Genomic DNA, 26,451 nt, shown 5'->3' with positions numbered 1-26,451 from the left:
ATCTGTTTCTGCGCAGAAATCCAAATCTAGTATCAACCTTCGATTAGAGGCTTCACTTGGCACAACAAAACACAAAACTAAGATAAGGAGAGGTTGCTACAGTAGTAAAAAACTTCGAAGACACAAATATAAAATAAAGTACTGTAGCAAAATAACACATGGGTTATCTCCCAAGAAGTTCTTTTCTTTATAGCCATTAAGATGGGCTCAGCAGTTTTAATGATGCACTCGCAAGAAATAATATTTGAAGCAAAAGAGAGCATCAAGAGGCAAATTCAAAACACGTTTAAGTCTAACATGCTTCCTATGCATAGGAATCTTGTAAATAAACAAGTTCATGAAGAGCAAAGTAATAAGCATAGGAAGATAAAACAAGTGTAGCTTCAAAAATTTCAGCACATAGAGAGGTATTTTAGTAACATGAAAATTTCTACAACCATATTTTCCTCTCTCATAATAACTTTCAGTAGCAACATGAGCAAACTCAACAATATAACTATCACATAAAGCATTCTTATCATGAGTCTCATGCATAAAATAATTACTCTCCACATAAGCATAATCAATTTTATTAGTAATAGTGGGAGCAAATTCAACAAAGTAGCTATCATCAAATATAGGAGGCATATTGTAATCATAATCAAATTTATCCTCCATAACAGGTGGTACCAAAAGACTACTATCATTATAATCATAATAAATTGGAGGCAAAGTATCATCAAAGAAAATTTTCTCCTCAATGCTTGGTGGACTAAAAAGATCATGCTCATCAAAACCAGCTTCCCCAAGCTTAGAATTTTCTATATCATTATCAACAATGGTGTTCAAAGCGTTCATACTAATATTACTACCAGCATGCAAATAGGATTCCATAGGTTTTTTAATTTTCGCATCAAACAATCCATGTTTTAAATCAGGAAATAGCATAAGAAGCTCATTCTTGTCCATTATGCCAAACTAGTGTAAACAAGAAACAAAAAGATGCAATTGCAGGATCTAAAGGAAATAGCTTTGAGTACTTACGGCGCCGGAAAATAGCTTAGTAGCCGAGATCCGGAGTGTGAGTACCTTTTACCTTTCCTCCCCGGCAACGGCGCCAGAAAATAGCTTGATGTCTACGCCCCCTCCTTTTCCTGTAGACAGTGTTGGGCCTCCAAGAGCAGAGGTTTGTAGAACAGCAGCAAGTTTCCCTTAAGTGGATCACCCAAGGTTTATCGGACTCAGGGAGGAAGAGGTCAAAGATATCCCTCTCATGCAACCCTGCAACCACAAAGCAAGAAGTCTCTTGTGTCCCCAACACACCTAATAGGTGCACTAGTTCGGCGAAGAGATAGTGAAATACAGGTGGTATGAATAAGCAGTAGCAACGGCACCAGAAAAGTGCTTTGCCCAGGACAGTAAACAAGCAGTAGTAACGCAGCAGTAGTAACGCAGTAAAAAAGTAAACAAGCAGCAATATCAGTATTTAGGAACAAGGCCTAGGGATTAGACTTTCACTAGTGGACACTCTCAACTTTGATCACATAACAGAATAGATAAATGCATACTCTACACTCTCTTGTTGGATGATGAACACATTGCGTAGGATTACACGAACCCTCAATGCCGGAGTTAACAAGCTCCACAATTCAATGTTCATATTTAAATAACCTTAGAGTGTAAGATAGATCAACACTACTAAACCAAGTACTAACATAGCATGCACACTGTCACCTTCACGCTATGTAGGAGGAATAGATCACATCAATACCATCATAGCAATAGTTAACTTTGTAATCTACAAGAGATCACAATCATAGCATAAACCAAGTACTAACACGGATGCACACACTGTCACCATTACACCGTGCAGGAGGAATAAAACTACTTTAATAACATCACTAGAGTAGCACACAGATAAATTATGATACAAAACACATTGCAATCATAAAGAGATATAAATAAGCACTTCACTATGCCATTCATAACAGTGAATAAGTATTCTGTGAAATATAGCCTAAGAGACCCACACGGTGCACACACTGTCACCTTTACACACGTGGGACAAGGAGTCTCCGGAGATCACATAAGTAAAATTCACTTGACTAGCATAACGACATCTAGATTACAAGCATCATTATATGAATCTCAATCATGTAAGGCAGCTCATGAGATTATTGTATTGAAGTACATAGGAGAGAGATGAACCACATAGCTACCGGTACAGCCCCGAGCCTCAATGGAGAACTACTCCCTCCTCATGGGAGACAGCAGCGGTGATGAAGATGGCAGTGGTGTCGATGGAGGAGCCTTCCGGGGGCACTTCCCCGTCCCGGCGGCGTGCCGGAACAGAGACTCCTGTCCCCCAGATCTTGGCTTCGCGATGGCGGCGGCTCTGGAAGGTTTCTCGTACCGTGGCTTTTTTCGTATCGAGGTTTTAGATCCAGGGGCTTTATATAGGCGAAGAGGCGGCGTCAGGAGGTCGAAGGGGTGCCCACACTATAGGGGGCGCGGGCCCCCCTGGCCGCGCCGGCCTAGGGTTTGGTGGGCCTGTGCCCCCTCTCTGGCGGTTCTCGTGTGTTCTGGATGCTTCCGGGCAAAATAGGAACCTGGGCGTTGATTTCGTCCGATTCCGAGAATATTTCTTTACTAGGATTTCTGAAACCAAAAACAGCAGAAAACAGCAACTGGCACTTCGGCATCTTGTTAATAGGTTAGTTCCAGAAAATGCACGAATATGACATAAAGTGTGCATAAAACATGTAGATAACATCAATAATGTGGCATGGAACACAAGAAATTATCGATACGTCGGAGACGTATGATGGCACCAGTGTATCTCATTACTCCAGTAGAAAGATCTGCTGGGTTGTTTGGTGGCTGGACAACTTGTATAGGTAAGACATCGTCAAAATTAGTGCAAGCATAAGCTAAGTGTGTAAGAAGTTGGTCTCTGGCACGGCGGAGTTGTGTATTTTCACAGGTGATTTTAGTGAGTTGTTGGTCTGTATGGCATGCAGTTAAACCTGAACAACGGAGCCTTGTCCTGTTGACACACATGGAATCGTAGACAACAATATCTCCATCTTCTGTAAGCATTTTGATGGCACTGTATGCCGCTTTTTCAAGTGCATCTTCTTGACTGATGAATGATTCGGCGGTGATCATTGTTGGTGCGACCTGAGAATGTTGTCCCGGGATCGGTCTATCAAGGTTGATCCATGCGGTATGCCTCTGCGGAGTTGGTGTAGCTGATCCTTGGGAGTAGATAGTTATGTTAGCTCCCTCAGACATGTCCTATAAAATCCTCATACGGTTCAGAGTGATCAGCTGTTGGGAAAAAAATAAAGGTTCGTCAGTAAACATATTGACTGTTACGAATATAGGTGTCAATAAATCAAAGAAGAAGGTGCCGTGGCTAGCATTATACCGGCTGATCAGCATTCATTCTGAATGTAATGTGGATGTGATAACGCTAATCTGGCCGTGCCTAAGTATGTTCTGAGGCGGAGTGTTTGCACTTATATATGTAATGAGAAGATCATGCATGTGAGACACGCATGCAAGGACGTGGCAGCTCTCACTGGGAAGTTCCAACACTGGTAATACTTTTCTGTACATGCACGGTTACATGTTGATGTGTTTGCCATCTGTAGCGCTGCATGGAGTTACGGCGACGCGTGGATACAACTGTTAAAGGTTGTCACCTATCTATTTTAAGCATGCATGCATGTTCTGAGGAGCACAACATTTAGCAGTTCGTTCTTGTGTGCAGTAGCATCAGTCGAGTGTTTGCTTGTTTTGTGGTACCATCAGCTTGTTGGCTTGCATGGAGGAATCAATGGACATTGATGACATGCTCAAGCTATATGCTTCAGACATAGAGGAAGATGCAGCTCGCCTAGATGTCATGCCTTGTCCTGTATTTCCTCCAACTGGTAGTTTTTTTTTAATTTCCTTTGTTGCTGTTGTTTCGTTCCTGAGTTTTTTTTTATTTGCAGGCAGTACACAGACGCTTCAAGTTTCGCATAGAGTCATACTGGATGAGGTAGTAAAAAAACTCCGAGTTATTGACCGCAGACTGGAGACATTCTATAATATATGGGGTTCTTTAGCAATGTGTATGGTTCTGTGCCTGACATGAAGATTCCAGTGAAAATTCACCATGTGTTCACCTCAAGTGGATCAGAGTATAACACTTTCGAAGCTGCAGAAGAAAAGGCGGCTGAATCAATGATTTGTTCACTTGAAAGAAGGTTTAATTTTGAGACAAACGATCTTAACTAGTGGAATATGAGACGCTTCAACCGAGATAGCTACAACTCTTGCAGTGGATGGAGGCGTGAGAAGGAAGAAAACCGTCAACTCAAAATGAAAGTGGATGAATTAACAAACGGTTGGCGCCGTACACTGGAGCGAGTTGATCAAACACATGATAAAATCACTTCTGCTCAATCAAGTGCTCTTGAGTATTGCGAACCTGAAGCTATTGAACAGTCATACGAAGATATTTCTAACTCTTCATTTGCGGCTGTTAACTACGGTATAGTTGAGTTTGAAAAGATCGCTGGAAAGTACTAAGATGTTTTCTTTTCTTAGGTCGTTCGTTTATCTGCCTGATGAAAATGGTTTATGCATGTCTGGAATGTACTGTCAACACATGAACGGCCGTCTGTGTTTATTAGTGTGTTTGTGTGGAAACTTGTAGTCGAATAATAAAGTGTTTCTGGTGCAATGTGTTAATTCCTTGTATTCTGAAGAAGACCTGTTATTCTGTTTTCAAGAGGAAAAAAATAGGTTCCATATTCATCTTTCTGAATATTGATTCTGTAGACCTCTTTTTTAAGATCTGGCTTCGAAGGTAGCACCTAAAAAGATTGTAAATATTCAGTAGGCACACTTCTATATTGGTAAATACTGAGGAAAATTTCCATTTATGTGTGATGAAAACTAAAACATATTAGAGGACAATCCTGAAGATAACTATTCTATTAAATTTCAAAGAAAAAATTATTTAGCAACTATTCGATATTATCAAAATATGCATGAAGCTTAGTTTGCATTTGACTGACACAAATACACAATACATAACTGAAATAATGAAGAAAACTGACCAACTAAATATCTGCTCAGAGGTAGTGCATAGGTAAGATCCCTGAAAAAAATGGTGTGCCTTTTTAGGTACCAGCAACAATGACCCATCGATGGCATGAATGATAAATGCTGAAACATATGGTAACCCATGAGGTATTTACTAAAATAGTTAAATATTAAGCCACAAGTACTAAACAAACAAAATAATCACACTTATAGTTCTTCGCCACATAGATTTTGAAGATACAACTCAGATTTTTTTGCTCGAGCACGTGCACTGCAATACTGCAGAAATGCAGATGAAGAAATTAGGTATCCGTCGAGACTAAGACAACCAGAGCATGTAAAGCCAGAATTTCTTTCAATTATTTGCACTAAGATTCAGTTAGAACAGAGAATTTAGGAGTTGGGAGAGTAAGAATAACCTGTAATATCCTGTGTTGAGGTTTCAAAGCATGGCACCGTTGGTGGTAGAGTGGATATAAAAGAAACTAACCTGCGATCACCTTTGGCAAAATACGAACTCATCAATGGAAGCCCTATGTGCTCTCCATACAAAACATTTGTAAAAACAGTAGAAACAGAGATCTCTATGGAAAGAGGAATAAAAATAACTCCGTGCCAAAGAAGGAGATCAGTACAGTAGTAAAAAAATTCCAATCGATAAGGAAATTTTAAAGAATATCATGTTTACTAAGAGGTGATATAAATTTTGACAAAAAAGTTTAAGTAAACACGCTTTTCATCAGCGGTTAATTACCAATTTTGTATTATTAATACCTGCGTCCATGTGCCTGTTTCTACCTCGCTGCATCGACTTTTGATGTTGGCCGAATGGTGTTGTGGTAAGCTTATTCTGGTTGATTGTTTGTTTGAAGTTATATGGTGTTAACCTCTGGCAGATTATAGGCTGGGCCATGCATGGCCATTCTGTCTCAGTGAATAGGTCATGTAGGTGCCATCGTCTCAGAGACAGATGTGTGGCATTTTTTGCTATGTGAGATACTGCACCTCACTCAATGAATTGGCATGATATGGTTCATGCAGACTGTTATACCATTGATTAAATTGTATGGAACGATAGCGTTGTAGATAAGCTGCAGCTATGGTTCTGTGTATACTGTTGACCTGATTAATAAATGGGTCCAGAGAAAGATGTGTGGACCTTTTTGGTATGTGAAGTACTGATGTCTACGCACGCTTCTATTCCTATAGACAGTGCTGGGTCTCCAAGAGCAGAGGTTTGTAGAACAGCAGCAAGTTTCCCTTAAGTGAATCACCCAAGGTTTATCGAACTCAGGGAGGTAGAGGTCAAAGATACCCCTCTCAAGCAACCCTGCAATTACGATACAAGAAGTCTCTTGTGTCCCCAACACACCTAATACACTTGTCAGATGTATAGGTGCACTAGTTCGGCGAAGAGATAGTGAAATACAAGTAATATGGATGATTGTAAGTAGTAATTGCAATCTGAAATAAAAATGGCAGCAAGCAAACATGTAACAGAACTTGTTGGAAACGGTGTTTCAATACTTAGAAACAAGGCCTAGGGATCATACTTTCACTAGTGGACACTCTCAACATTGATCACATGACTGAATAAATAAATGCTACTTTCTACACTCTCTTGTTGGATAACAAACACCATTCATTGTGTAGGGCTACAAAAGCACACCTCAAGCCGGAGTAAACAAAATCCACAACATCCGGAGTTCATATTAAAGTAACCTCTAGAGTGCATAATAGACCGTTGCAATTTAGACCGAGTACTAACATAGTATACACACTGTCAACAATAGCTATGAAAAGGGGAATAGATCGCATCAATACTATCATAGTAATAGTTAACTTCATAACCTACAAGAGATTACAATCATAACCTACGCCAAGTACTACATGATGCACACACTTTCAACATTACATCATGGAGGAGGAATAGACTACTTTAATAACATCACTAGAGTAGCACATAGATTAATAGTGATACAAAGCTCATGATCACATAAAGATCACGTGGGAGAGAGAGATGAACCACATAGCTACCGGTAGAGCCCTCAGCCTCGGGGGAGAACTACTCCCTCCTCATCATGGGAGACAGCAATGACGATGAAGATGGCGGTGGTGTCGATGGAGATGACTCCGGGGGCAATTCCCCGTCCCGGCGGCGTGCCGGAACAGAGACTTCTGTCCCCCGAAACGGAGTTTCACGATGACGGCGGCGCCCCTGGAGTCTTTCTGGAGTTTCGTCAATTGGTGTCGAGTTTTTAGGTCACGAGGGACTTTATAGGCGAAGAGGCGGAGTCGGAAGAGTCCCGAGGGGCCCACCCCATAGGGTGGGGCGGCCACCCCTCTGGCCGCGCCGGCCTATGGTGTGGAGGCCCTGGGCCTCCCCCTGGCTTGCCCTTCTGGCTCCGTGAGTCTTCCGGCGAAATAGAATTTCTGTGATTTTTCTGGATTTTTTCCGAGCACTTTGGTTTTTGGTCCTTTTCTGCAATAAACAGACATAATAAACAGAAACTGGCACTGTGGCATCTTGTTAATAGGTTAGTCCAATAAATGCCATAATATGATATAAAGTGCATATAAAACATGTGAGTATTGTCATAAAACTAGCATGGAACATAAGAAATTATAGATACGTTTGAGACGTATCAAGCATCCTCAAGCTTAGTTCCTACTCGCCCTCGAGTAGGTAAACGATAACAAGGATAATCTCTGAAGTGACATGCTACCAACATAATCCAGATCCAATAATGATGTAAGGCATGTGAACTGAGATCAAATTATTCAAAGCAAATGTCTATAGTTGATATAAGAGATGATAATGCAAGAGTTAAACAAGCTAAAAGATTTCATGAACTATTGCTTTAAAGACATGAAACCTTACAAAGTTCATTCAAGATGTTTTAAGTATCCAGCGTAGAAGTTCTATCCTTCATTCCAAGCATCAAGTAAAAATAAACATGAACGTCATGAATCAACTGTTTCAAAGCCTACTCAATCGGTGAGCGCAAGCATTTGGTATTGGCACCAGAACGTTAATGGGGGTTTGGAAGGCCAATGGAAGAAAGTCTCACAAAGCTATAAGTGATCATTAGACAAGAGGAAGTCTTATAATCGAAGCTATGTAAGGAGTAGTGATTGCTATGCACCGGATGCACATAGAGCTATATGTGTATGAAAGCTCTCCAATGGAACTAGTGGGGGTGCATCCAACTTGGTTGCTCACGAAGACCTAGAGCAGTTTTGAGGAAGCTCATCATTGGAATATACAACCCAAGTTCTATAGTGTAAATTCCCCACATAGTTATACTAGTAAAACATGAAAACTCTCTCACATGGAGTATAGGTGCTAAACATGAGCACAAATGATGACTATGAATACTGCAGGTGCTAAATCATGAGCACAAGTGTGGATAAAGGGTAGTAATGTTGCCCCCTTTTTCTTTATTCTTTTTTTTCCTTTTTATTTTTTTTCTATTTTTCTTTTCTTTTTCTGTTTCTCTTTTCAATGGCCTCCATGGCTCTTTTCACTTTTAGGGGCAACATCCTAATATGACAACACACTTTTTGGTACAAATAACTCATAATGAACAAAACATGATGTATAAAACTATATGCCTCTGCCAGTGTAGCAGGATGTGCAATGATCTAGCGTAACATGGGTAAACCACACATCAGCTGTATAGAATCATGCAAAGCAATATATAAATAATAAATGACAACAAGTCAGGTAATGTAAAATGGAAGTTGCATGGCAATATATCTCGGAACAGCTATGGAAATGCTGTGGTAGGTAGGTATAGTGGCTGTTTTGAGGAAGATGTATGGGCTTATGTGTAGGAGAACAAGAGAAAGTCTTCCCACGGGTTTGGATGTACTGGCGAAGTATGCACAATTCTCAATGTGAGCAAAAGGAAATGCACAATACCGAAGAGGCTAGCAAATTTGGATGGTGGAAGTGCCAAAAACCGTAGCTTAACATTAGTCAAAAAGAACTCACAAGCTTATTGCAAACAACTAGAAGGTTCAACATTAAGAGCATGATTAAAATTCACTCCAAGGAGGGCCGTTCACGGTGGCACAAGTACCCCGCTAGCTCCCTCGACCTTCAGCACAACTTAGTTATTACGATGAACCCTTAGACATGGAAAGCTATCAAGTCCAACTACACCTTCAACCATTTAAGTAGAGTTTATAGTACGGCACAAGCTTAAAGACAACAATCCACAACTAATTTTAACTTATTTAAACAACAAGATTTACCATCTAAATACCTCAAAATGTTTGCAAAGAATCAGGTTATCAAAGCTCAATGATCTACAAGATTATGCAAGTATTTCATTATACCACTACCACATGCAACATTTCCTGAACCAACCAAATAACAATCAATGTTGAGGCTTTCAGCTTTGCCATGAACATGAATAATAAATTAAGAACACAAGTGTTCAAATGAAAAAGCGGAGCGTGTCTCTCTCCCACATAAACATGAATTTATTCAGAGAATGAAAATAACAAAAACGAAAATAAAAGCACACAGACGCTCCAAGTAAAGCACATAAGATGTGACGGAATAAAAATATAGTTTCACTAGAGGTGACCTGATAAGTTGTCGATGAAGAAGGGATGCCTTGGGCATCCCCAAGCTTAGATGCTTGAGTCTTCTTGAAATATGCAGGGATGAACCACGGAGGCATCCCCAAGATTAGACTTTTCACTCTTCTTGATCATATTGTATCATCCTCCTCTCTTGATCCTTGAAAACTTCCTCCACACCAAACACAAAACAAACTCATTAGAGGGTTAGTGCATAATCAAAAATTCACATATTCAGAGGTGACATAATCATTCTTAACACTTCTGGACATTGCACAAAGCTACTGAAAGTTAATGGAACAAAGAAATTCATCCAACATAGCAAAACAGGCAATGGGAAATAAAAGGCAGAATCTGTCAAAACAGAACAATCCGTAAAGACGAATTTTTCTGGGGCACTTAACTTGCTCAGATGAAAAACCTCAAATTGAATAAAAGTTGCGTACATATCTGAGGATCACGCACGTAAATTGGCAGGTTTTTCTGAGTTACCTACAGACGGGGCTACTCAATTTCGTGACAGCAAGAAACCTGTTTCTGCGCAGTAATCCAAATCTAGTATCAACCCTACTATCAAAGACTTTACTTGGCACAACAATGCAATAAAATAAAGATAAGGAGAGGTTGCTACAGTAGTAAAAACTTCTAAGACTCAAATATAAAACAGTAGCAAAAATAAAAACATGGGTTATCTCTCAAGAAGTGCTTTCTTTATAGCCATTAAGATGGGCTCAGCAATTTTAATGATGCTCACATAAGAATGAGAGTTGAAGCAAAGAGAGCATCAAAAAGCAAGTATGAAACAAATTTAAGCCTAACCCACTTCCTACGAAAAGGAATCTTGTAAATAAACAAGTCATGTAAGCATAATGCAACAAGCATAGAAAGGCAGCACAAGCGCAACTTCAAGATTCTCAACATAAAGAGGGGAAACTTAATATTATTAAGATGCATACAACCATGTTTCCCTCTCTCATAATAACTTTCAGTAGCATCATTGATGAAATCCACGATATAACCATCACTTAAAACATTCTTATCATGGTTCGTATGCATAAAAGTATCATTAATTTTGGCATAAGAAGAATTCTTCTCATTAATAGTAATTCGAGCAGGATCATTATCAAGAATTTGAATATGGTAAACAAGTTGCATACTAAGGGAATTGTTTTTGGCAATCCAATCATAACTATGACAAGTTTCATAAGGATAATTATAACCTATGTTATAGCATTCTTTATAATAATTATCAAAGATTGGAGGCATAGTGTCATCATAAGAAATAGAATAGTTATCTTTCACAGTATGTTCATCTGTAACCATACCATCATTGTTGCTAGAAGGAGATGTATCAACCATATAATCATCATAAATGGGAGGCAAAGTATCATCAAAGTAAATTTTCTCCTCAAAACTTGGGGGACTAAAAATATCACAACCAGCTTCCCCAACCTTAAATTCTTCCATAGCATTAGCAATAATAGTGTTCAAAGAGTTCATGCTAATAACATTGCTACAACTATTTTGCAAACAAAGTTCCATGGGTTTTTTAATTTTCTCTTCAAACACCTCATGTCCTAACTCAAGATAGATACTATAAAGATCTCTAATTTTTTTGTTGTTTTCCATTAAGCCTAACTAGTGAAATAAAAACAAGAAACAAAAAGATGCAATTGCAGAATCTAAAGGAAATAGCTTCGAGCACTCACACACCGGCAACAGTGCTAGGAAATAGCTTAGTTGTCGGAGGATGTGAATACCTTTTACCTTACCTCCACGACAACGGCGCCAGAAAATAGCTTGATGTCTACGCACGCTTCTATTCCTGTAGACAGTGTTGGGCCTCCAAGAGCAGATGTTTGTAGAACAGCAACAAGTTTCCCTTAAGTGAATCACCCAAGGTTTATCGAACTCAGGGAGGTAGAGGTCAAAGATATCCCTCTCAAGCAACCCTGCAATTACGATACAAGAAGTCTCTTGTGTCCCCAACACACCTAATACACTTGTCAGATGTATAGGTGAACTAGTTCGGCGAAGAGATAGTGAAATACAAGTAATATGGATGATTGTAAGTAGTAATTGCAATCTGAAATAAAGATGGCAGCAAGCAAACATGTAACAGAACTTGTTGGAAATGGTGTTTCAATACTTAGAAACAAGGCCTAGGGATCATATTTTCACTAGTGGACACTCTCAACATTGATCACATGACTGAATAAATAAATGCTACTTTCTACACTCTCTTGTTGGATAACAAACACCATTCATTGTGTAGGGCTACAAAAGCACACCTCAAGCCAGAGTAAACAAGCTCCACAACATCCGGAGTTCATATTAAAGTAACCTCTAGAGTGCATAATAGACCGTTGCAATTTAGACCGAGTACTAACATAGTATACACACTGTCAACAATAGCTATGAAAGGGGGAATAGATCGCATCAATACTATCATAGTAATAGTTAACTTCATAACCCACAAGAGATTACAATCATAACCTACGCCAAGTACTACATGATGCACACACTTTCAACATTACATCATGGAGGAGGAATAGACAATTTAATAACATCACTAGAGTAGCACATAGATTAATAGTGATACAAAGCTCATGATCACATAAAGATCACATGGGAGAGAGAGAGATGAACCACATAGCTACCGGTAGAGCCCTCAGCCTCGGGGGAGAACTACTCCCTCCTCATCATGGGAGACAACAATGACGATGAAGATGGCGGTGGTGTCGATGGAGATGACTCCGGGGGCAATTCCCCGTCCCGACGGCGTGCCGGAACAGAGACTTCTGTCCCCCGAAACGGAGTTTCGCGATGGCGGCGGCGCCCCTGGAGTCTTTCTGGAGTTTCGTCAATTGGTGTCGAGTTTTTAGGTCACGAGGGACTTTATAGGTGAAGAGGCGGAGTCGGAAGAGTCCTGAGGGGCCCACCCCATAGGGTGGGGCGGCCACCCCTCTGGCCGCGCCGGCCTATGGTGTGGAGGCCCTGGGCCTCCCCCTGGTTTGCCCTTCTGGCTCCGTGAGTCTTCCGGTGAAATAGAATTTCTGTGATTTTTCTGAATTTTTCCGAGCACTTTGGTTTTTGAGCCTTTTCTGCAATAAACAGACATAATAAACAGAAACTGGCACGATGGCATCTTGTTAATAGGTTAGTCCAATAAATGTCATAATATGATATAAAGTGCATATAAAACATGTGAGTATTGTCATAAAACTAGAATGGAACATAAGAAATTATAGATACGTTTGAGACGTATCAAGTACTGAACTTCACTCAATGAACTGGCGTGATATGTTTGATTCAGACTGCTATACTATTGATTAAATTGTATGGAACGATACTGATGTACATGAGCTGCAACTATGGCTCTCTGTACACTGTCAGCCCGATTAGTAAATGGGTGGCTCCATTGGCAAACAGCCTCAATCAACTCATCGTCTACATCCCTTTGCTTCTCTTTGCTTTAGGCGTCAACTGAGGCAAGTATGGCTGGTCCTGTAATTGAGTTCCTGGCTCCTCCTCCCTTCGAAGATGGTAGTATGTTACAGGTTTCGGATAAGAGGAAGAAATCTTTCTTTGCAAAATACCACAAGTATTTTCTTGGAAGCGTATTTTGTTGATCATCGACTCTTTAAGGTGAAGAGAGGCGTATTTTGTTAATCAATCATTGGTGTTTACACGGTAATACTATCCTGTGTTTTCCTATTTACCTTTAAATTCTTATCTAATGACCCAGGATAGAATCTTGGATGTGGTATGCGCAAATTCCATTCTTTCAAAAAAAATTATGAAAAAAGAAAAGGTTCATAGATCTAACCTTTGAATTCTTATCTAATGACCCAGGGTGGAATCTTTGATATGAGACGCAGAAAATCCATTCTCTGTATTTTTTTTACAAAAATAGAAAGGGTTCATACATCTGTCTATCAAATAGTCCTCTAGCAGTTTTTTTCAGACGACTATTTCATTTGCAGTAAGTGATGTTTTCTCTAAAATGGCTGTGATTATAACTAAGTGCTATTCGGGTTGAACATAGGACAATAAACACAACAAATTTGTCCAGTGAAATAACAGATGCTATAAATATAGAAGTGGCGAAACTGGTCAAAGCCTAAGTTGTGCTTTAGTTTGCCTGATGTCCTGATTATCTGAAGCTCCCTGTTTTGTGCCAGTAAGTAGTAAGGCAAAATAAAGCTAAAAACACCGTGCAACATGAAAGCAAAACAACTAATTTATTTGATTAAATTGTTTAGTAGAAGAGCAGGTTGTCATCCACAAAGGCAGAAGTAAGAAGAAGGAACCAAAAAAACAGGCCATATAGCAGGCGTCCCCATAGATAACATGAAATAAGTAGGTACATCGCATAGAGGCAAAGAGTTCTTAAGGAAAAGATATTCAGAGAACGTCCAACAGATTAGATATTAGGACACATGACGTAAAAAGAAGAGAAAAGAAAGCAGGATCATCAAGCAGAAAGCACTGTAGCTCATTGATGACCAAGAGCAACGCAGAGGACATAAAGTTGATCCACCAGCACTGTAGAAAACGCTGCCTGTCTGGAAGAAAATAGAAGCACAGTTTAGTACATGAAGAAGAAACATACACAGCAGCGAACCACAAAAAAGAAAAAACCGGTGAAAAATACATCAACAAAACATTACCATTTTCTTAAAATCTACAGCACACTCCTCAGATATTCTTTGTAGACTATATTCTTTGTCCTATCAGTTGGTTTACCATTCTCATCTTCGATCAGAAGCTTAAGACCTTTCTGCGAAGTAGCACGTGACACCGTGACATAAAGCTGGCCATGAGAAAACACAGGATTCCGCAAGTAAACACAAATCTTAGAAAGTGTTTGCCCCTGACTCTTGTTTATAGTCATGCTGCAGCACAAACGGATGGGGAATTGGCAGCGGCACAATATAAACGGCCATTTAGAGTCAACAGAATTGAGAACAATTCTTGGAATGCAGACACGATTGCCTTTGTGTGACCCTGTAATTATTTCTCCTTCTAGCACCCTTTCGCCTAGGCGCACAATCAACAGCCGAGTGCCATTGCAGAGACCTAATGATTGGTTGATATTTCTCACAACCATAACAGGAACACCAACTTTCAGGTCAAGCTGATGGTGAGGAAAATTGTTGGGCTTCACAGAGTGAAGGAATTCTGGAGGATACAACAGTTCTGCATCAGAAACATGGTCAGTTGACTTGGATATGGAGTCACAACTAAAATACCTCCTAGAACATCCAGGCACACGGGCGAAAACAACATCATTGATTTCATCGACAACTGTATTTGTTAGGCACATAATTGCACGGTCTGCAAGGTATTGACCAGAAGAATAGTTGAAGAAGAAAGAGTCATAAACACTCTCTATTGCTGCATCTACATTGGAAGAGGTAGGACGTAGAATAAGATCATCAGGAATTCTTATCCAGGAACCAGAATCTTCTCCATCTCTTGCATTTCCTGGGATGTCACCATTACCAACATCTAATATCCAGCGCGAAAAAGTAGAAAGTTCCTCACGATCAGCACATGATAAGCCAACCCGATTGAGGCGCTGTCGTTGCCTAATCGACGGTACCTCGGAGGAGGGATCCTCACGAGGGGGAGAAGAAGAAGGGGCCATAGGGCGGAGTGCACACGGGATGTTGGTATGCGATTTACCCAGCTTCGGAACACCTGCACGATGACAGGGCCTACTGCTGCTTGTCTGGAATTATCTGGGCGCTTTCGCGATGTTACAATGAGTTGAGGTTATGCCTCTAGGGCTCCCGGGATCCGGCTTATAAAGGCGCACGGATCTAGGGTTTACATGGAGAGTCCTAGCCGGATACAGGTTGCCTAACTACGATACAATGTCTTGCCGTGCACGTCAAGGATCCACCTTCCCATCTATGTCATCCCGGATCCGGGTTCCTTAATGGGCCTTCGTGGATCCGGATTCCTCCTCAAGGTCGGCCGAATCCGGCTCTCTGCTCCTGGGTCGGACTTCTTCCGTCAGGATCAACAGCAACTGGGCCGCCCGATGGGCCACATGCCTCATCACCATTTGTGGGCCACCCGGGCTTGCCGGATCTAGGCACTGTCGATGGTACACCCATGAAGTATACCCACAACAGTAGCCCCCAGAGTTCTCCGAGTTTCGCCTGCTGTTTCTGTCTTGCTAGCCCATCATGATCTCCGGCAATGTTGGTAACACGGAGAAACTTGATGAACTCCAATTTCACATTTTCTTCCTTTCCAACTTTCAGTCGAAAAAATGTTCCCATCCCGCGGGACTTCATCCATCGACGGTTCAAAACATGTCTCCGGGTTACTTCCCTACTTGCGAATGAGAACTGTTTATCTTCACGCGAATACCTGGAATCTTAAAAGACTCAAACGGTTCCGCCAATTCTGGCGCCATTTTCGTGCGATTTGCGCGGTAACTTATCCTTAGCCATTTTTACCGTTTAGGGTTGGGACACGTGTCACGCATCCAACAGTGTGACGCTTGCGTTCCGACCACAGGATGCGGAGCACGAATCTCGTCCCTCCGGCCTATAAATATCCACCGTCAACCCTAATTCCTCATTCACCCCCTTTCTCACCTCTCTACGCAACGCCGCCCGCGAGCTCCTCCTCCGCCGTGCCGGAACCCGCCGGAAAACTCGCCGGAGCATCACTGGAGCGATTTCACCACCGTGGTGTTCATCGTGTTCTTAACTCCGGCGAGCCACCGTACGAAAACCTCATCGCCGGCGACTCCGACCACCGCGGAGCCCATTACGGTAAGTTCTCCGAGCTTCGATCCTTCACCGTAGCTGGTAGGGATGATCTTTAGGACGAAGACGTAGATCCGACTAAGTTTTGCATTTCCGCGATCTTTTCTATCTTCAGATGTCTTCCGCGACTTTGCCTCCAACCACTGAGCCGATCATGGCAACGCCTCTCTCCTCTGCTCCGCCTCCCTTCGTCCCAGTCCAGCTGGATCCTACCAAGGATTCCGACAAGGACACTGAAGGCACCTCAGCTATCCCGGAGAAAACCTCCGAGGCGGGACAAGCAGAGAAGAAGGCGGAAGAGATAGCTGCCAAGAAATCCAAAGCCCGCCAGCGGGATTCGGAATCCAAAGGGAAATGGTGGCCCTGCACCACCACAGAGACTGAGCTGAAGAACTTGGAGGGGGAAGGCTTCCTGCTACCCGGAAGCTGGAGGACAATTCCGAATGCCTTAGCTCCAGCCCCCCAAGACAACGAGATGGTGCTGACGAAAGCACTAGTGGAGCGCGGCTTCTCATTTCCGCCTTCGGACTTCTTCCTGGAGATCCTGAAGGTTTATGGGCTCCAGCCCCATAACATTTCTCTGAATAGCGTGCTTGCGATCAGCAATCACGTCACCCTCTGCGAGGGCCATCTCCGGGTAACTCCCGAGCTCTCCCTGTTCCAATATTACTTTACCGTCAAGAAGGAGAGGATCCGCCAGTCCACCGAGCTAGCGACGTGCGGATCCATCACCTTTATGATCCGCCCTGGCCGCGTCTACCCTCATACCGACCGCCACGAATCCGCGCGGTACTGGTCTGGGGGCTTCTTCTACTTGAAGGACGTCTCCGACCCGGCGAGCACAAGGAGATTGCCGCCGTTCAAGAACTGCCCCGCCACCGAGATTCCGGCATGGACGCACTGCCCCCACCTCTCCGAGTCACCCCAGCTCACATGCGCCGTAAGGCGGATCTGCAAGCTCACGGAAGAGGGGACCTGACCCTGTCCTGGTTCACCAAGCGGATCCAGCCGCTCCAACACAGGGATCACTTGATGTTCCAATACACAGGGCGCGACGATTCAATGCGCGCCACAAAAGATAACCTTTCCGCCGACGCCATCGACAAGAGGATCCGGCTCCTCATTAAGATTCCGCGTGAACTTCATGTTCATGTGTGCAACAAAGACATCCACATGAATGGTTCCGGAACCGCGGTACGTCGTCTTGACTTAGTCTACTGTTTCCTTTGCATTCAAACTTTTTGTCTAAGTGTTAACCCTGTGCCTTAGCTCGAGGCCCTCGAGGAAAGCGAACTCGGAACTCTCGTCCGGGTCCCTACCACGGGCAACACGGATCCGGAAGCTGCATCAGAGGCGGAAGCCCACGACGCTCCGCGCCCATCTAAGAGGAAGAGGCCTGCTCCCTCCAGTCCCGCCGCGAAACGCGCCTGCGAAGTGCTCAGCACTGCGGCTACTCGGAAAGCGGAGGCGGAGAAAAAGCGGCTCAAGCTTATCGACACCAGCAACAAGGGCCAGCCCGACATCCAGCAGTTCTTCAAGCCTTCCGGGTAAGCGCTTGGTTTCCGGAACACAAATTCTTCTGTTTTCACAAGCAAACCCTTACTTAGTTGCTATGCTTTTTTCCTTTTACTGAAGTTCCGGAAGCCAGCCCCCCAAAGCTCCAAGAATCCTGAAGAAGAAGGTCAAGCCGTCTCCGGCTTTAGTCCCTGTTACACCTGAGGTGGAGGTCCCGCCCAAGGCCTCATCCGCCTCCAAGCCGGATCCCAAGGACGTCATCAACCTCGATGACCTTCCTGACGACCCCATCGGCCACGGCGATTCCGGCAAAGGCGCCTCCTCGTCTGCCCCTCCGCCTGATCAACCAAGTGCCACCTTCGCGGGGCCTACGAAGGAAGAGTATGAGCAGAAAGTGCAGCTCATCCACACCTCCAGCACGCTTCAGGCTAACCCTCAACCAGCTTCGTCTCTGCAAAAACGTTCCCTTGCAGAACGCCACGCGGAGGTTTCCGCCATGTTGGACAAAGTGTGGGGGAAGTCAAACATGGAGATGCAGGAGCTCACGGAACTGGAGGACGGTCTAAAGGTGTTTTTTGCCAAACACAAGGAGGTGCGCCAGGTAACACTAGCCCCCAAACATTGGGTCAGACATTTGCTCCGTGTAACATGTGTTAGCCGATGCTTTTCTCTAAATTGTACCTTAGGCGGAAATTTAAAATTTCATACCTCCAAGACTTTGAATTCCTCACCAGCCCCCAAGATTTTAAACATCCGGCTAACTCCTCTCTGCCTCCCAGACCACGCGGAAATTGCACGAAGATCTGCGAATTGATGTGCTGGAGCAGATCACGGAGATTGAAGGGCTGCGCCAGAACGCGGAAAACAGCCAAAAGGCTATCCAGCATCTTGAGACCCGCCTTCGGGGTACGAGATCCAAGTTTTTGATTTTTTATGCTGATATAACTGTTCATGATGCATAATATGTGCAACTTTCCGCCTACAGAAGAAACTGCCAAGCATTCCGCATTCGACGATCTATCCGCTAAAGTCAAGGTGCTCGAAGCGGAAAACGAATCCCTCAAGGCCTTCATCAAAGAATCCTCCGGCAAGGAGATTGAGGCGAGGAAGGAGCTTTCCAAGAAGCATGCCCGTGACATGACGGAACTGAATGATAAACTGAAGAAGAGCCAAAGTCGGGTGACTTCCTTAGTGGCCAAAAACAAAGTTCAAGAAGCGGAGGTGGAGGCCATTGACAAGCTCATCTTCCGTACGCGCTTTTTCCTTGTTGTTACGTCGACTATTTCATATGCTATTCTCTCCGCGAGGGAACTGAACCCCATTCTTCCACAGCGAGCCTTGGCTTCGAATGGACGAAAGAGTCGAACCTCAAGAGGACGGAGGCATATGACGAAGCGCGGATTTCCATCGACTCGCTATTTGCAGCCTGTCGTGGAATCGCCAAGTCCCTGTCTTTGAAGAGGGCCAAAACTTCAGTGATCGACACGATGACCAAGCTAATGGAGCAAGTGCCGGAATTCATCAAGGATTGGCAGGAGTCTTCCGCTCGCGGAGTCGCCTCCCTGGTCTTGGCCACCTGCAAGGCTCACTTCCCTTCGCTCAACTTTGCGGATGTTGCGCGCGGAACTCCAGAGGGTTCCGACATGGGCGCCATCCTCTCGGAAACCAAAGGATATGAGCAGATGTTTGTCAGGCGAGTGAACCACTCATTCTGGTATCACAAATACGATCTGCCCAAGGGGTTTTCCGATGCAGAGGAGGAAGAAGGCGAGCCGGAGTACTACGCGGAAGGCTCCGGGTCAAGCATCGAGCGTTCCGGAGAAGGCTCCGACGACGACTCCGAGGCTGGCTCCGGTGATAGTGATGGCGATGGCTCCGCCTACCAAGAATCTGAAGAGGAGAACTCCGAGTAGAGTTCCTGTTTAAACAATGAAACAACATTGCATCATTTTGGCCCCGGAGTGGGTTTGTAATATAACTTAAATTCTTAAGTAGCTAGGAACGAAATGACTATGCATGGGGCGGAAACACTTATCCTGCTATCCTTTAATATTACGTGCATGTTTCGTTTTGTGTCGGAAAGCAAGTGCTGACTTCATTGTTTTCCGGCTTGCCCGTTTGACCTTCCGCGAGCCGGAAGACTTTAGCCGGAAACACTCACCAGCGGCGACGAAGCCCAATGGCAATCCGTCAATAACCGCGGAAACAAGCCCCCAAGCATAGGTGCCGGAAATCGCTACTAGGAATCCACGAGTCCGCAACAGAAAACAATTCAATCAGAAAACTTAAGCTTACGTCCTAACGGACGATTTTTGGAAAAACACAACTTTTATACACGCCTAGGCGGAAATATCCAGCTCTGCGGTTTTTGTCGGAAAACATACACGATCTAAAAATGAACAAGTAAAGGAGGTAAAAGACTCAGAGAGTGAACCACAAGCTTTACTTCATTGATCATGTATAACTATTACAGTGTTTGCAACTCGGAAAAAATATGCTAAGTGTAGAAAGGATGTAGCTGTGCAATGTTCCAAGGATGATCTGTCTCGTCGTAGATGTCATCCGGATCCTCACGCTTGTGTTTCCGGTGCCAATTAGCAGGTCTGTCCTTCAGCTCCCGGAAATCAACAAGGTAGTATGACCCGTTATGAAGCACTTTGCTAACGACGAAGGGTCCTTCCCACGGAGATTGCAGCTTATGGTCTTTCACCTGCCGAAGGCGGAGGACCAGGTCTCCAGCCATGAAAGAGCGGTTCCGAACTCGACGACTATGATAGCGTCGGAGCTTCTGCTGGTAGATGGCAGAGCGCTGGTCAGCTAAATTCCGAGCCTCTTCGATCAGGTCCACAGATAGCTGTCTGGCCTCGTCAGCTGTTTCTTCATTATAGGCGGAAACTCGCGGTGAATCATGGATGATATCGGAGGGAAGCACTGCTTCGGATCCGTATACCAGGAAGAAAAGGGTAAATCCTGTTGACCTGTTAGGGGTGATTCGTAAACTCCACAAAACAGCTTCCAACTCATCTGCCCAAGCTCCAGCTGCTCATCGCAGTGGTTCTTCAAGGCGCGGCTTAATTCCTGATAATATAAGACCGTTAGCCCTTTCAACTTGGCCATTGGATTGTGGATGAGCCACAGATGCAAGGTCCAGTCGAATCCCTACTGTCTCACAATAATCTTTCAATTCTCCCTGTGCGAAGTTTGTGCCATTATCTGTGATTATGCTGTGCGGGATGCCGAATCTCATCACGAGGCTGCAGACAAATTTTAGTGCCGTAGCACCGTCGGCTTTTCTCACTGGCTTTGCCTCGATCCACTTGCTGAACTTGTCAACAACGACCAAGAGGTATTCAAAACCGCCAGGAGATGATCTTTTTAACTTACCAACCATATCGAGCCCCCAGACCGCAAACGGCCAGGTGATAGGTATGGTCTTCAGCTTTTGGGCTGGAGCGTTTGGTTGAGTAGCGTAGTACTGACAACCTTGGCAGGTCTTGACTATCTTGTCAGCATCTTCTTTAGCTGTGAGCCAATAAAAACCTAGCCGAAAAGCTTTTGCAACGAGTGACCTGGGGGCGGCATGATGCCCACAATCCCCTGCATTTATCTCTCTGAGAATTTCAATGCCATCTTGATTAGAGACGCATTTGAGAAATACCCCTGTTGCACTTCGTTTGTAGAGCTGTCCATCAACAATTGTGTAGGATCTTGCTCGTCTGATGATCTGTCGTGCGAGGATCTCGTCCTCTGGCAACTTCTGATCAATGAGGTAGTCCAGGAAAGGCTGTGTCCAAGCCGGAATGATAGCCATCACTTCTCTGGCCGGAGACACTGCCACCTCTGGGTTTTCCGGGTTAGCGCCCTTCACCGAGGGTATCCGTAGATGCTCCAGGAAAATACCAGGCGGAATTGGCTTCCTGCCGGATCCGAGCTTGGATAGCATATCTGCCGCTGCGTTATCGTCTCGCCTGACGTACTTGACTTCGTATCTGAGGAAATGTTTGGCGATCTCGTCAACTTCGTCTCTGTAAGCCGCCATGACGGAGTTTCTGGCGTTCCAGGTTCCGGCTACTTGCTGTGCCACCAGGTCTAAATCTCCGCAACATATGATGTGCTTGATCCCTATCTCCTTGGCAATACGCAATCCGTGTAGTAGAGCCTCGTATTCCGCCATATTGTTTGTAGCTTCGAAGTGGATCTGCAGAACATACTGCAGTTCTTCTCCGGTAGGGGACTTCAGGGTGACTCCGGCTCCTGAGCCTTGATGCTGCTTGGATCCATCGAAGTGCATAACCCATGTCTCTGGTTCCGGCTCCAAATTTGCATCCGGAGCTTCCGTCCAATCTGCGACGAAATCTGCCAAGACCTGGGATTTGACCGCGGTCCTGGCTTTGTAGTTGATGTCGAAGGCGGGTAATTCAATGCCCCATTTTGCTGTGCGTCCTGTTGCGTCAGCGTTGTTGAGAATCGTTGACAGCGGAGCTTTGCTCACAACTGTTACTGGATGCTCCTGGAAGTAGTGTCTTAGCTTCCTGCTACCTAAGAATACTCCATAGGCTAGCTTCTGAAAGTGGGGGTAGCGTTGTTTGGACTCCGTAAGGACTTCGCTAATATAGTAGACTGGCCTTTGGACTCCATACTCATGACCTTCTTCCCGTCGCTCCACCACGATGACGAGGCTGATGACTCTGTTGGTAGCTGCCAGGTAAAGGAGCATAGGCTCTGACTCTCCTGGAGCTGCTAGGATAGGTGGGGAGGTGAGTATTTCCTTCAACCCTTGAAGTGCTACATCTGCTGCCTCATCCCAGACAAATTTGTCTGTTTTCTTCAATAGCTTGTACAGGGGTAGTGCCTTCTCGCCAAGACGGCTAACAAACCTGCTGATTGCTGCGACACAACCAGTTAGTCGTTGCACATCTTTGAGACAAGTTGGCCTTTTGATGCACAGGATTGCCTTGATTTTCTCCGGGTTAACTTCAATGCCCCTATTAGAGACAATGAAGCCAAGGAGTTTTCCAGCTGGTACGCCAAAGACGCACTTTAGCGGATTCAACATCATCTTGTACCGACGGAGATTCTCAAAGGTTTCTGTAAGGTCGCTGATCAAGTCGGATCCTTTCTGAGTCATGACCGCGATGTCGTCGACGTAGGCGTGTACGTTCCGGCCAATCTGGTCCTTCAAGCACCGCTGCATCGTACGTTGGTAGGTGGCACCTGCATTTTTCAAGCCAAAAGGCATAGTAACATAGCAGTAAGTGCCAAATGGGGTGATGAATGAGGTTGCCTTTTGGTCGGACTCATTCATCCGGATCTGGTGATACCCGGAATACGCATCAAGAAAACACAGAAGTTCCGCCCCGGCCGTCGAATCAATGACTTGGTCAATGCGCGGCAGGGGAAACGGATCTTTCGGGCAATGTTTGTTCAAGCCAGAGTAATCGATGCACATTTTTAGTATTTCAGAATTCTTTTTGGGTACAAGGACGGGATTTGTGATCCAATCAGTGTGGATAACCTCTATTACAAAACCTGCCTCTAGTAACTTTGCTAACTCCATTCCTATGGCGCGGCGCTTCTTGTCTCCAAAGCGTCGCATAGCTTGCTTCACCGGTTTAGCCCCTGGGTTTATGTTGAGGTAGTGCTCGGCGAGTTCCCTTGGTACTCCGGACATGTCAGAAGGCTGCCATGCGAAGATATCCATGTTAGCGCGGAGGAACTCGACGAGCGCGTCTTCCTATTTGGGGTCCATGTTGGCTCCGACTGAGACCTGCTTGGAATCGTCGCCTTCCTTGAAGTTGACTTTCTTGGTCTCTATCGCGGCCTTGAAGGAGTTTTTGTGCTCGGAGATCTGTTTCTTGGTGGTCTGCATTTCAGTCGGATCCACCGCGGCTCTGTAGCCTTTCAGCTCTTCTCCAGATATCACAGACTCTGCGAAGGCGGCTTCGCCCAACTCGCACTCATGAGCCTTTTTGTAGTCTCCGGATACGGTAATCATACCGTTAGGACCCGGAATCTTGAGCTTGTTGTAGATGTAGCACGCTCTTGCGTGAAACTTGTGGTAGGTGGACCTGCCGAAGATGACGTGGTAGGAGCTCTTGGAGGGCACAACTTCAAACGTGATCTTCTCTTCGCGGAAATTGTGAACATCGCCGAAGGCCACGGGAAGTGTGATGCTGCCGAGGGAATTCGCCTTTTTACCCGGAACCACGCCATGAAACTCAGTGTTGCTGTGTTTGAGCTGTTCCTTGGTAAGGTTCATCCGCTCTAGAGTCTCTAGGTACATGATGTTCAAGCTGGCTCCGCCATCCATGAGGCACTTGGAGAAGTCATACCCGTCTATGCGGGGACTTACAACCAAGGCGTAGCACTCTTTTGGCACAATAGTAGGGTGATCCTCCCTGTTAAATGTGCACGGGACTTCCGACCACCTGACATACTGCGGCACAGCCGGAACTGTGGCGTTCAGGATTCGGATAGCTAACTTGGTAGCGCGGACTGTTGGGGTTCCGAGGAAAGTGTGGTACGCGCCCACACTCTTTTTTTCAAATGGGTTGGATTTGCCTGCGGACCCTGCCTTGGGATCCGGCGAGTTATCATCCTCGTCCATCGCCTCGGTACTGTCCTCCTCTTTGTCCTTGTTCTTGCCCTTGCCTCCTTTGCCGCGTGGGCGGTGCTTCCGGGCTCGCTTGTATCCTGCCTCCGGGTCGTTCTTCAAATCATTGACCCACTTGCAGTTGCGGTTGGTGTGAGTGGACTTCCCCGTGACCGGATCCAGGTGGGCCAGGCAGGGCATGTCTCTGTACTCCTCATAAGTTTGCGGGGCGCGGGATCCGGCAGCTGTGACCTCAGTGCCATGCTGCTGGCCCCTGCCGGCTCCGCCTCCACGGCCGCGTCCTCTTCCACCTCCTGGACCTCCGCGTTGGAACGCCATGGCGACCATCTCGGATCCGCCACTCTTCTGGTCATCAGAGTTTTTGCGCTTGTGGCTGCTGCTATTGCCGTTATCACGGTTCTTCTTTTGTTGGTGTAGGGGAATTGCTGTAGCTGCGAGATCTCCGCCTGCGTCATCATCGGCGGCAGTATGATCACTGGCAATGGAGATCATGTCATCCAAAGTTAGTTTATTTGCGTTAGCCAAACAAGTGAGCTTGTGCCTCAGCAATCCTCCTCTCTGCAGTCCACCAATGAAGGCGTACATGGCAGTGGTGTGGTCGACGTTTTCGCACTCGTTCCTGCATGCCAACCATCGTGTGAGGAAGTGTCTTGAGGATTCTCCCTTCTTCTGGATACATGCTTGTAAGTCGCTTGTTGTGGCAGGTCTTTTGTAGGTGCCCCTGAAGTGTTTTTTGAAGGCAGTCTTCAGGTCAAACCAGCAAAAGATTGAGTTCTACTCGAGGTCGCTGAGCCAGATCCGGGCTGGACCTACAAGGTACAGCTGAAGCATGCGGCAGGCGATATTAGGGGTTCCTCCGGCAAAGGTTACTGCGTTGTAGTAATCCTCTATCCAGGTATCCGGCCTTTCGGTGCCATCATAGTGCTTCAGGTTTCCGGGTAGCTTGAGGTTCATCCTTGGCTTTGGTTCCTCTCGAATCATCCTGCCGAAGCACTTCGGTCCGATGTAGTCAGTTCTGTATTCGTTGAGGCGTTCCCGCGCGTCACGCGAGCCGTGGCGAGGAGATTGTGAGCGAGAGCGAGATCTCCGGCTGCCACCTCCGCCTCCACCTCCGCCGCCACCGCTAGGTGGTGGTGAGGGAGACCTGCGAGGGGGTCGTTCCGACTTCTTGCTTCCGCCTTCAGATTCTCCTCGGCCCTCCCGATGCTGGCTCCGACTCCTGTGGCTGCCTTCGCCTTGGCGCTGGCTGCCATGGTCGTTCCGGCTCCGGCGAGGCTCCGAGTCGCGGTCTTCATTCCGACTCCTCCTAGGCTCGGGCTCACGATCGTTGTGCTGGCTCCGGCGGGGTTCCGGCGTGCGCTCCCTGTTCCTGTTTCTTGAGGGCAGCACGTTGTCGCGGATGACGATTCCACCATGCCCATGGGGCCCGGTGTTTCCGGCTGGACTACGGCGGCGAGGGGGACGCGGGTAACCATTGGGCGGAGGAGAGGGGTTGCGGTACTTGTCCCTTCCAGAGTACATTGCATCCTTTCCCTTTCTTGGATCTGAAGGAGGTGTCCTTGATGGAACGGGAATTGGATTTGGGTGTTCTCTGGCTTTCCTTCTGCGTTCCGAGGATCCGGTTCGTGACTCGTCATCTCGATGGCGGTTGTCGTAGGCGTCCTTCTGCGCGGTGGAGACGCAATGCTCTGGGTTAGATTCCAGTTTGCGCGAAGTGTCTGCCTTGCTCTGCTGCCTCATTGCTGAAGCGACGAGCGTGCGAACGTAGTCGATGTCGATCTCCTCGTTCTTTTTCTTCAAGATCTCTGCAGCCTTCGTCATATTGTCCTTTGGAGTTGCGAACGGCTGCTGCTCAGTTGG

General features: G+C 45.4%; 1 protein-coding gene across 1 annotated transcript; it reads right to left on the bottom strand.

Annotated features, from left to right (window-relative positions):
• Nucleotides 1-14,359: 14,359 nt before the first annotated feature.
• On the bottom strand, nt 14,360-15,987 carry LOC139838236 (uncharacterized). Its single transcript, XM_071827620.1, has 2 exons — nt 15,945-15,987; nt 14,360-15,186 (listed from the first exon to the last, which is right to left on the bottom strand). Exons 1-2 carry the CDS (start codon nt 15,985-15,987, stop codon nt 14,360-14,362), a joined length of 870 nt encoding a protein of 289 aa, XP_071683721.1.
• Between the last annotated feature and the right edge of the window lie 10,464 nt (nt 15,988-26,451).

The sequence above is a fragment of the Lolium perenne genome, chromosome 3 (assembly GCF_019359855.2).
Source record: "Lolium perenne isolate Kyuss_39 chromosome 3, Kyuss_2.0, whole genome shotgun sequence".
Lineage (NCBI taxonomy): Eukaryota > Viridiplantae > Streptophyta > Magnoliopsida > Poales > Poaceae > Lolium > Lolium perenne.
This window is presented reverse-complemented; position numbering and strand designations above follow the sequence as displayed.

Bases quoted from the DNA above. Each gene is read 5' to 3' on its own strand.
- LOC139838236 (XM_071827620.1), bottom strand. From the start codon at position 15,987: ATGGATGAAGTCCCGCGGGATGGGAACATTTTTTCGACTGAAA. The intron at 15,187-15,944 runs GTTGGAAAGGAA...GCTGGATATTAG, and splicing joins GAACATTTTTTCGACTGAAA to ATGTTGGTAATGGTGACATC.